This window comes from Clinocottus analis, unplaced genomic scaffold (genome assembly GCF_023055335.1).
Source record: "Clinocottus analis isolate CAN_PGR_092001 unplaced genomic scaffold, fCliAna1.0.p SCAF_3, whole genome shotgun sequence".
Taxonomy (NCBI): domain Eukaryota; kingdom Metazoa; phylum Chordata; class Actinopteri; order Perciformes; family Cottidae; genus Clinocottus; species Clinocottus analis.
The window spans coordinates 15229132-15241525 of record NW_027176042.1 but is presented as its reverse complement, the minus strand read 5'-3'; the positions used below and the strand labels follow the sequence as shown (position 1 = coordinate 15241525).

At 39.4% G+C, this 12394-nt stretch overlaps 1 protein-coding gene across 1 annotated transcript in view; it reads left to right on the top strand.

Annotated features, from left to right (window-relative positions):
• Positions 1-665: 665 nt before the first annotated feature.
• Positions 666-12394, top strand: part of uba7 (ubiquitin-like modifier activating enzyme 7) — a 30972-nt gene continuing 19243 nt past the window's right edge. Inside the window, exons 1-19 of the mRNA XM_068594191.1 lie at positions 666-712; positions 798-966; positions 1576-1710; positions 2295-2401; positions 2494-2584; positions 2912-3044; positions 3143-3240; positions 3330-3479; positions 3668-3832; positions 3985-4089; positions 4578-4658; positions 5139-5294; positions 6026-6191; positions 6330-6526; positions 6914-6978; positions 8353-8563; positions 10491-10565; positions 11788-11986; positions 12070-12161. Coding sequence (XP_068450292.1) covers positions 666-712; positions 798-966; positions 1576-1710; positions 2295-2401; positions 2494-2584; positions 2912-3044; positions 3143-3240; positions 3330-3479; positions 3668-3832; positions 3985-4089; positions 4578-4658; positions 5139-5294; positions 6026-6191; positions 6330-6526; positions 6914-6978; positions 8353-8563; positions 10491-10565; positions 11788-11986; positions 12070-12161 — 2442 coding nt within the window. The remainder of the gene's footprint in view (positions 713-797; positions 967-1575; positions 1711-2294; positions 2402-2493; positions 2585-2911; positions 3045-3142; positions 3241-3329; positions 3480-3667; positions 3833-3984; positions 4090-4577; positions 4659-5138; positions 5295-6025; positions 6192-6329; positions 6527-6913; positions 6979-8352; positions 8564-10490; positions 10566-11787; positions 11987-12069; positions 12162-12394) is intronic.

Here is a 12394-nt window from a genome sequence, read left to right as displayed (position 1 = left end):
TTATATCTGTCTTCTTCTTTTTTCAGCTATTTATTTTTTAAGTCTTGACTGCATCTATTTTTTAAGTACATACTTCTACCTCATTAAAAGAAAACCCAATCTATTCAAATGAAAATAGTGCTCATTTCAACAGTTTAACGCTGAAGACAATATGTATGTTACTTCACTGAAACGTCCCTCCTCAGTATTCCACAACGCTTCTGTAATTGAATACAATGAATGGCAGAGTATTTGTATTATACCAGACCAAATCTTAAACATGTAAAAAAAAAAAAAAAAAAAAGGGTTTTAAAAGTTTGGACTTTTTTTTATTGTGTATAGATAGACATTCAGAACATTTCACTATGAGCAAATAAATCAATGTACTAACTTTCTCAATATAAACCTGAAGTGTAGGTTACACTCTCAAATATTCCAGTTCATCGTAAACTCGTGATTTTTGTTGCTGCAACTGAATTAACAGCCTAGAGTCGCCCTCTAGTGGCCAGACGAGAAACAATTTCTTATCACGACAACAAACCTAGTGATTCTTCTAAAACGAAAGTGAAATACTTCAATTTAAACTGTCATTTGCTAACCCGACCCTCCTGCTTCTTATCGTCGCGAGCTGTTATTCCAGCTGATCCCTCGCGTCACGTCGGTCACCTCATATCAGAGAGTGAAACATGTCAGAAATAGGTGAAATCGATGAAGGGTTCTACTCCAGACAGCTGTAAGTCCTACCGACTCATACTAATCATAGTTTAACCACGTAGACTTAAGACCCATTGGGTTCACTTCTTCTTTTACCTGCACAGGTATGTGCTGGGTCACGAGGCGATGCGCCGGATGGCCACAGCCAACGTGCTCGTTGCAGGCATGCGTGGTCTCGGCGTAGAAATTGCCAAAAATGTGATTCTGTCCGGCGTGAAGTCTGTCACCGTCCAGGATGAAGGCCAGGCGATGTGGGCCGACCTGTCCTCGCAGGTACCAAATCCATGATGTTTATCTGTAAATAAATACATAGGTAAATCGTTTATTATATATGTATTTATGTAGTATCCTAAACTTTAGGATATAAAGCCTTCGTCTAGCTTCGACTTAAGTGAAAAACTTCCTGTTAGACAAACAACAGCTTGCCAAACCAGTCCTGCTATTTGTATTATATAAAGCCTATTTTTTTTACTTTCACTTTTCTTTTTGAATTTTAACGTCACTGCATGGTTTAACTTTTACATGTCACATTAGTAGTAATACAAAAATTCTCTAAATGCAACATGTCTAATTAATTCTACTTTATTAAGCACATATACTCCCTTCCCAATCTAATACTCTAAATGTTACCAGAAAAGGATTATAAATAGTTGTCGAGGCCGTGACATGGATTTAATTTAAAACACGCGATCAAAAAACTTGTAAGATTGAGTTTGATAGTTAACTCTTGATCTTGGAAAAGCCCGTTGACGAAGCATTCAAAAGGTGATCATGATCATCATGAAAAGTTGATCAGTGACACCTGAGCAAACACACTTTGCAGATGAATATGGTCGGATACAGTCAAGTTGAGATTAATTTTTAATTTTATTTTCTCAACAGTTTTTCCTGAAGGAATCCCATCTTGGTCAAAATCGAGCCACATGTTCGCTACAACAGCTGACTGTTCTGAACCGGCATGTGCGGGTGTCGGCCTGCACTGAACCGCTGGATGAGGAGCTGCTTCTGCAGTTTCAGGTACACAAAGACGAGACTAGGTGCATATTAGGGATTATATTGGGGTCCTTAAAATTATATCTACTTTTTCTCCCTCATTGAAAACTTTATGATAATGAAAATATTTTCCATTTAAAAAGTTTAGCTGCCGGACACAACATGTCTCCAGCATCTTTACAAACGTTATAACAGAAAATACAAATGCGGCTCATTTTGAATGTTTCTCTATTCTGATCATTTGTATATTGGACCACAATTGGCCTCTTAACTATATTACATTACATTTCATTTAGCTGACACTTTTGTTCAAAGCGACCTCCAATAAGTGCATTCAACCGTGAGTACAAACTCAGAACAACAAGATCAGTAAAAAGAATCAATCAGGAAAGTACAATCTCTTTAATGAAGTCCAACTACAAAGTGCTATCAGTAAGTGCCATTTAATTGCTACTAAAGTGCTACTAGTTACTAGTTAACTAGTTGTGATGTCCCAAATTTCTGCGTACCTACACGCCTTAAACTCTGATTTAAGGTGAGCACAGATAAACAATGACAGTAACAACCAGAGAAACACTTTTCTGAGTGGAGGAATTGTCATTTTTCAGGTGGTGGTCCTCACTGACTCCTCACTGAGTGATCAGAAGCGTTTTAATGAGTTCTGCCATTCGAAAGGAATCAAGTTCATTGTAGCAGACACCAAAGGCCTCTGTGGGTAAGTGGGCGAGACAAACTGTTCAAAAGAAGAAGATTATACTTAATAATGCAAAGAAAGAAAGTCGTGGAAACCCTGTGGTTAATTTGCAGTCAGCTGTTCTGTGATTTTGGGGAGGAGTTTGAGGTCTTGGACCAGGATGGGGAGAAGCCGGCATCAGCGATGATACAAAGTGTCTCTCAGGTAATTCCCTCCATTTGTTTTATGATATTGGCATATTGAAAGCATTTATATTATCAAGCCATCCATTTTAAAACCTTATCTGGCTAAGAGTTGTGTTGGGTAACATTCACTCCCACGGGCATTTTGGAGTTGGCAGTTCACCCAACCCGCATGCCTTTGGACTGTGAAAGGAAATCCAAATCACTGCCCTGTGTGGTTCAAATGTAAATAAGTCACAATCCAAATGCCTTTTACAGGTTTTCTCAAAGGGTCAACAATATGGTCACGTTAAATGACTTAAATATATCTTTTAAAATTTGAAAGGTTTTGAATTTGACTTTCTTTTAGGCGAATCCTGGAGTGGTGTTGTGCACAGATGACCAGCAGCATAAATTTTCAGATGGTTCTAAAGTGTTCTTCTCTGAAGTCCAAGGCATGACGGAGCTCAACAGCATGAAACCTGTGGAGATCAAAGTCCGTGGTTAGTGTCACACAGGACACTCATCCATAGTTAACACTTGTCATGATGATAATTCATCTTTCTCTCACTATCTGTATATGTGTCACCTGTATATCCAGGCAAATACTCCTTCTGCATTGGTGATACTTCAGCGTTTTCCCAGTATGAACGGGGTGGAGTGGTGACTGAGGTTAAACAGCCCTGCAGGCTCACATTTGTAAGTATCCACATCCACAACCTTTAAAAAAAGTTGCCTTTATGAAAGTGTTTTCTTTTTTAATGAACTAACTACAACATAAATTGCAGAAAACACTGGATGAAGCTCTGCTGGACCACACGCTGCTGAAAATTAATGACTATGGAAAAACACAGAGGCACCACACCCTGCACTTGGCCTTTCAAGCCCTCCACTCCTTTGTAAAGGAAGAACAGCGACTCCCTCGTCCTCGGTGTCAGGTCGGTGAAGTTCACATATTATAGCCAGTATTTGATTAATTTTATTAAATATTTTATTAGATGATTAGTTATATGACTAGTAAAACACATATAGCACAAGTAAAACAAGTTAAAGTGGTACAATATAGTATTAAAGCAGTTTACAGGATTGTTTCCACTCATTTCTCGACATGATTAATCTCATACAGTCAGATGCAGAAGCCCTGCTTGCCTTAGTGGGAAAGCTGAATACAGTCGCACAGCTTGAACATCTGGATGAAGCGTCAGTGAGAAACTTTTCCTACACAGCCCAGGGTAACTTGGCTCCTATCAATGCTTTCATTGGAGGCCTTGCAGCTCAAGAAGTTATTAAGGTAAGGTCAAAGGCCGATGCTTCTGACATTAGGTTCAGCTCTGTTTTTGATGGAGTATAACATTGTGATTGTTACATGGTGTATATTAATTATACATAACTTTGCCCTTACTCACTGTGATTTGCTCTTTGCACTCTAAAACATTCCTGAAGGCATGTAGTGGGAAATATACGCCTCTTCAACAGTGGCTATATTTTGATTCACTGGAGTGCCTTCCTGAAGAAGAGGACCAACTGACAGAGGACACCCTTTCAGCAGTATGTTCACATACTTTTCTGTTTAAATAAAGCACACATACCAATCAGAAACATCCAAATTCAATTAAATTGATATTGTATAGCTCACAAATCACAAATTTGCCCCAAAGGGCTTTACAATCTTAACACATCTAACATCCTCTGTACGACAGGAAAAACTCCCCCCACCCCCTCAAAAAAAACCTTTAACAGGGAGAAAAAACGGAAGAAACCATAAGGAGGGCATCCCCCTGATAGACAGAAGTACAATAGATACATAACAACAAGAACATAACAGAGTTACAACTCATTCAATGTACATGACAGAAATGACATATAATGAGAGTAGTAGGCCTGATGTAAAAGTTACAACAACAAAAAATAACAGCAGAATTGGATGTAATGATAATACAAGCAGTAATGTATTGGCAATAGTAATAGCAATGTTCCTAATAAGAAAAATTGACTTTGGTATTTATTTGAACGTTCTTTGTTTTCTTCTCTGACAGAAAGGCACAAGATACGATGGACAGATTGCCGTATTTGGGCCGGCGTTCCAGGAGAAGCTGGAAAGGCAGAAATATTTCCTGGTGAGGGCAGGTCTGGTATTTGTCCAGCAGGGGGCACACTCTTCACGGGAATGCAGGAGATCCATCTGATCTTCTGTGGTGTTAATGATGGCACATGCAGGAAATAGCTGCTACAGCCAGCATTTCCTGCCAGGCCCAGTGCTGACCTCTTGGTGTGCAGGGGCCCTTTAACAATGCCAAGCCCTTTCTCTGTTTCCTTTTAAAGGTCTTACTGTTGTCAACTGCCGGTATGTGTATGCCTTTTAACAAAGGTTCATGCAAAAGTTTCTTTTATCACCGTAAAACCTGAAAGTATCAGGAAGTGAAACAAGTAATGTGCTGCAGTAGATAAATAATGTTCTGCTATGTTGTAAAAAAAACAATGTTCTTTTTGTTCTTAATATGTAAACCATATCTTTAATTTAAAGATATTCACTTGTGTTGAACCAGCTGATATAAACATATAGTTTGACACAGTCTCTCCTGTTTTTTTTTTTCAAGGTTGGAGCTGGTGCCATCGGATGTGAGCTTTTTAAGAACTTTGCCCTCATGGGGCTCGGTGCCGGAGAAGAAGGCCAAATCACCGTAACAGACATGGACTTCATAGAAAGATCCAACTTGAACCGACAGTTCCTGTTCAGGTCTCAGGATGTTGGGGTGAGTAAAAGCACAACATTACTCTGCAAGGACGAAACTCTAATACCATAATTGCTCACAGGTTCTTGTTTGACCTGCTTAAGTCAAAGGCTCAAAGGGGTCACTAATTTGATTAGATTAGATATTTATTTATTACTCCTGCAGTGGGGAAATTTGCAGGATTACAGCAGCAAACAGGGTAAAGTGCACACAAGAGACATATATATAATATCATATATAATAAACGGTGGAAATGGGGCGCCGGGTGGGAGAAGGTATTGGGACTAGAATAACTTGTGTCAGATTACACGTCCATGTTCCATTATTTGCAGCAGTTTTGTTTCGCAGTGTGCTTTAGGACTATACCAGATAGTTGATCACATGTGTCTGAGGAAACAACTACCACTGTCTAAACAACTTACACAACACATTGTTTAATGCAGTTGGTGTGTATGTTGACAGGAAATCCTTGGCTGCTCTGACAATCTGGAGATAAAATGTGCTGATTCTACTGTTATATAATAGAAGAACACTGAGAGTCTTGACAGTATTAAATACAAGATGAATTACCAAATGTCTTCTATATTTTGCTCCTTTTTTGGAAAAGTTTCATCCAAGGATCCTAAAACAAATCTGGATATTGATTTTGTGTACATTAACATGTTATTACATTCTCCCTCCATCTGTTGTCATCTGTGTCTGACTTTACCTCCGTTGCTCACTCCCCCAATTACTCCCTTGTACACAAACAGAAATCAAAATCCGAAGTTGCAGCCAAAGCAGTGCGCGAGATGAACCCAAAGATGAACGTCACCGCTCACCAGAACCGTCTGGACCCTGACAGTGAAGGAGTGTACGATTACGACTTCTTCATGGGTCTCGATGGAGTGGCTGCAGCCCTTGATAATATGGAAGCCAGTGAGGGCACTTATTAACTAGTATTATGATAACTTTTCGTTACCACAGTCACTACACCGGAGTATAAAAGCCTACAGTACACATTTGACTACGAATGCTTGTAAAAAAACATTCATAATCCCTCTTTTTGCTGCACAGGGGTCTATCTCGATGGACGCTGTGTTCAACACCAGAAACCAATGCTGGAGGGAGGAACTTTAGGATGCCAGGGTCATACTTTGGTGGTGGTTCCTCACCTGACAAAGCCGTATGGCCAAGACACATCAAGTTCTGGTGGAGACATCCCACTGTGCACTCTCAAGAACTTCCCTCACCGCATCGAGCACACCCTGCAGGTACGATGTAGTTAAGCTTTGTGTTTGAGTTACATGGATTTTTTTACTTCAAAACCTACACTGAATGATCAGAAACATAAAATATGTCTTACTTAGAGTGTTTAAAATGTTGAGTCCAAGTAAAGACTACTACTTACACATAGTTTTTGCTGATGAATAGAATAATCCTATAGTACTGTATGACAGTGTTGCATTGAACTGTATTATATGGAAATATGTTTCTAATGATTGAATCCCCCTCATTAACATATACGGTAGGGGACAGATTATAAAAATGTTTTTAATATTCGGAGCAATACAGCAATAGAATCTTATTAAGAGTTTTTATGATCACTCAGTGTATTTTGGGATTTTCTTGACAAAAATGTTGCATTACAATTCTTTTAGTGGGCCAGAGACCAGTTTGAGGGACTTTTCAAACAAACACCTGAAAATGTGAGACTGTTCTGGAGGTAAGATTTGATGCTTTGAGTTTTACCTTTTCCCACAACAAGTGTTGCCTCCAACAATTGTGAACAATTACATTTTTCAAACTGCTGCCAGTCTGCTGCCACTTAATGACCACTTCCTGCTCATTTCACAAAGCTTTTCTGTTCTTCTACAAAGCATTCCAGGAAACCTACAAACTCTAATGAAGTCCTTCAAACTCATTATTTTGTTTTATAAACAGGGAAACATGTGGTTGTCTTTAGGCAGTAAACCTCTAGTAAAAACTACATAAACATTCCATCATGCCAAGTGTGTACTATGCAATGTATCCTCCACAGCAGCTCTAACACTATTTTCCCAAAATAACTGATGAAGTCTATCAATTATTTAGAAGTTTTCTGGTTTAAAAAGAGATTAGATTAACCCCAACCCAGAAGAGAGTTCTATATTATGTCAAAAGTCTTCGTCAGTGATTGGAGAAAAATAAAATAGACCTAATTATAATGTAGCGGCACGTCAGTGACAGCTTTGAGCCTCTGAGCCGTCCTAATCCAGCCGTGTTTTGTCTGTCTGTTTGTTTTGGTGAGATTTGATCTAATACCCCCTCATTGTAGAGCACTTGCACACTTCTTTAAACAGATTGGTATTTTTTTTTTGACGAGAACAGACATGGTCCACACTGCTGTTAATGTTTCTCACCTTACACTAATGTGTAGACGTGATGTAGTCTGTGTTTCTTCAGAGGCCTCTTTGTGGTGCGGTCATGGAAAACCAGGCAGGTTAGCTACATGTTGTTGTAGTCCTGTAGATTTTAAGACCTGGTTAATGAGGTTATGGAAAAGAGCAGTCACATATTGTTGTGTTAACCTTCAAGCCATGCAGCTCAATGCAGGACTGTAACGCTAAATGTTCTTGTTGAGACCTGTTGAGGTGCAACTGCACGCGTAGCAGGTAGCTTCATTTTGTTTACGCAATACAGGGATGTGGACGGTGAACTGGCACATGATGATGGTGTGTACTATGAAGTTGCGATGACCAGCACATTACAAACGTACTAATCACTTCCTTGCCTTCCTATTAATCCTCAGCCGTGTCAAAAGAATTTTCTATGAGTCAACAAGACTACACCCTAATTTACAAAGATCTGTTTCGTCATACTTCCTCGAACCAAAATGTTTTCCATGAGGACTTTTTCGCTTTCCAGGTCAAATGTTCTTCCTTCAATTCGACTACTGTAAAATACAAGTCATACCAGAAAAATACATTTTAAAGCTTTTATACGCTTTTTTTTTTTTTTAAACCTAGACTACTTGTCTGTACTTTTCCCACATTATTACCTGTTGTATACCGTATGTATGCTATTTGACCAAAATTAATTGCTTCACTCTTTCCTGGAGAGATGACGGGTTTGTAGAGCGGACGCTTGGCCTTGGAGACGCTGAGGCACTGGAGGTTCTTGGGAGTCTGTGGAGCAGCCTGGAGGCCATGGGAGCTGGAGGGCAACGTCCAACCAGCTGGGAAGACTGTGTGAGCTGGGCACGCTGCAAGTGGGAGACTCTCTATAACAACGATATCCGCCAGCTTCTGCACTGTTTCCCTCCTGAAGCGGTAAAATCACACGAGAGGAAATATAACCACATAAAGCAAAGTATTGTATAAAGCTGTGATTTATTTGTATGGACACAGAGGGGCACTGTTGTGCTTATAAGTGTGTTTTTTTGCATTTCAATCAGTGAAACACTGCAATGAGGCATTGGCACAAAAGGAACGCCAATCAGTTTTTCAGTTTTCATGTTTCACCTCATGGCGTGCTGCAGCATATTTCCACTTTGAGACTTGTCTGTAACCCGAACCACTGAAAGCCATCGCTGATAAATATCTCTGAGCGGCTCTGAGGGTTTGTAATCTGGTGAAGCATGCAGACAGAGTGATGTCACATGTTGCTGTCACAGCTGGGAGGGCACGGATCAGTATCAACCCAAACAGACCCTCACTAACCCCAGTCCCAGTCCAGCCACTGGCCGTAGCTTTATTAGATGTCCCTTAAGGGTTATACAAATTTCTAAGTGAAATTTTATTCCACTGGTGTCTGCTTAAATATTTATAAGGCTCTGGATTCCCTGTATTTCCCTTGAAAAAAACATAACTTTTAATATGATGGTTTATGCTGAAAACCATGCTGAACCATCATTTGTTACAATTGCCATTTTAACCAAGCCAGAAAACATTTTTGTTTATCCTTCTACTCTCAACCTACTCACCAAAGAGAAACTATGGCAGTTATGCTAATCATTTTTTGCTTCTCTTTTTTCTACCGTTGCTCTCATTGTCGTTATAGCCGTGATGAGAGTTATGGTTGCATTGTCTACTTGGAAAGTCACTCTCGACCACAAACTTTCTGAGGAACTATGATAAAACAGCTAACGTCAGTTAACGTTCACAAACCAACTGACGAACATAACGACTACTTTGTTGGGTGTGAACCTCCGTGTAGAAGTGAGCGTGATCTTCCATGCGTGTTTACATTTATACACATGGACCAATGGTTGGATTTCAACCAAAGTCATTATGGAAGCACCTTTAATCCTACAATAATCAGTTTCCATGCAAGGGTCAAGTCTATTTACAAGAGATAAAGATAGAGTGAAAGACATCCAAGATTAAAGGCCTAATATTGTTAATGCAATCCCATTCTTTACTATGAGCGGCTTATTGCCCGCTAATGAAAGTACTGCAGTTAAAAGACCATCGACGAGGGCTGACTATAGTTGACGGACAGTCAGTTAACTGAGTTTTTTTTAAATATAATGGTTAGACAAAATACAGTTAAGCAGAAGTACATTGTATTTATGTATTAAAATAATAATATGAAAACTTACAAATTCCCCAATGGTTTACTAACAAAGGAATGGGACCTTAAGATTGTAATCTTTAAAATGAGTCTTTGTGGGCCATTAGAGCACCATATAAATTATAAAACTAAAAGGTTTTTACCTTTTCAAGGATCCATCCTTGCTGACGCCCTTAAGCTCTCTGAATCCTGATTGTGAAAAGGAGAATGCAGTTGATGCCTTTTGGCCGCTATAGAAAGCTCCCCTGCAGTGAAAACTGGCCCCACCAGTAGGAGACTCTCTCTTTCCCAGCATATGGACCATTTGGAAACATCAAAGCTCTCACTTCCTTTGTTCTTTTATCAGACATACGAATTGTGTTGTCAACACATGACTGATAACAATATTAGTCTGGCTGTTCCACTGGAAGGTTGTAATCCTCCTGCTGTGTCAGAGAACTGAAGGACTAAGTGATGTTGTATCATGTTGATACGGTTTGTTGGATGTGATAAAGGTACACTGTGTAAAGATTCTTCTAAAAGATGAAGCATTTGGAATAAAGAAATGGACTCCTTTTTAATGAGGGGCTGCCACTTTTGTATTTTGAAGAACTACGGAGAGCTTTGCAAAAATAATATACTGTATGTAGACACACTATTTTTTAGCTCTTGATCATTGTGATGCAGAGATTTTCTTCCCTTTAGGTGACTGCTGCTGATCCACCCTTCTGGACCGGATCCAAGAGATGCCCCCACCCACTGACCTTTGACCCCAACAGTGTGAGTGAAGTCTGGTCCAATTCCTCCTTTATTGGTAATCATGAAATGCACCCTAAACAGTGGACAGAAATGACTGAAAGATGCCACAGTATTCATTGATGACCGCTCACATTCCTTCGTTATTTGGTCTGATAAAGTCTCTTCCCCACTTTGACTATATACGTGATTCTTATCTGAGCTGTGAATGCCTCTTAACCTGCAAATGGACAATGAGATGCAGATAATGATCTGCTCTCCACACACGTTCACGTCCCTGATGATTCCTACATACTCTCTCACATCAAGTTACGAGAGAGACGTGCTGATATTAAGCTTAAAAATCTTTAAAGTGAAAGGTTGCAATGATGCATTGATGGCAGAAAAACATTAACAATTTGCAACATATTATGGTCTCACACAGAAGAGTTGCTTCACTACCTCCGTTATTTGACCTCACCTTTTTCTACCGTCTCTTTACTGTCAGCATTTGTATTCCATCTCCTGTCATCTGACCTTTATTTTGGTCCCTCCACCTGTGTGAGATGTTTGACAGACAATGCTGCAGGTCAGGGTCAGGGCCATTTTTCAATGTGATACGGTATGATGTCACAATCACATCTGTGTTTATTATTTGCAACGTCTTTGTTTGAATCTATTTGATTGGTTTTGGGTGTCATATCCATTATCTCTGCACTTTTTTTTTGTAATTTCTACAGTAGATATTGTTTATATTGCTCTTCTATTTTTTAATTCTGATCTGGTTTTATTCATGAGTTGTAAGTTTGAGCATGCAGCATTTAAACAACCTGCAAATCTACTTATTAGTGAATTAAATAAAGTGTTGTAGACACGTGAAATGTAAATTACCATTGTGCTGTAAGCCGCTGTGACTGCAGTAAGATCAAATTAACATGTATGTGTTAAGATAAAGAAAGTGACCTATTGTTACAGCAACCTGTTCCATTCATGGAAGTCATTTTGACTTAATGCAAAACCTTAATATACCTTTTACACAATGCCCCATCTATTGTTTAACACTACAATTACATTTGCTGAGTCAACTTCAGATAACCTATTAAATTTTATTATTAGCTTTTTCTTTTCTAGACAAAGCTATGTTTTAAAGAAATGCACGCGGACATGGTAGCGTTTTAGTATATTTTGTATCAATATAGACATTGTGTTTTCTGTTAAAACATGACAATAGTTTTACAGCAGTTTGTAATTAAATTCTGTCTCGTAGACTCATATGGACTACATTGTGGCAGCAGCTAATCTGTACGGGAAGATCTTCGGAATCAGCGGGACAAGAGACCACAGTTCTATCATGAAAATCTTAGAAAGAGTCCACGTGCCATCTTTCACTCCGAAATCCTCCGTGAAGATTCACCTCACTGACAAAGAGATGGAGGAGGAGAAACAACAGGATGGAGATGATGCCGGTGAGTGATTTAAATTTTTAAATATTTTTTGTTATTTCCTCCAGAATATATTTCCCTAACTCTCTCTGTGTCCTTGCATACAGAGAAAGAACGACTTGAGGAGTTGAAAGGAAAGTTGGCCTCACCATCTCTGAAAAGCTCATTCATGGAGATGTACCCCATTGACTTTGAGAAGGTAGGGCATGAGTGCAGTGACACCTCTGCTGCACACTCTGAACACGCCACAGACAGATTGGCGGCTGAGTATTAGCAGGGAGCTGCACTGAAATCTATGGGCGCTTTCAGAATATGCCCCCCTCCTCCCCTTTCCTCTTCTTTTGGGTCCTCTGTGACCCAAATCTGTGCTATTCCTCAACACATTCATGAAACAGAGCTTGCTTGTGCTCTTTGTTCGCTGTTATAACTCCT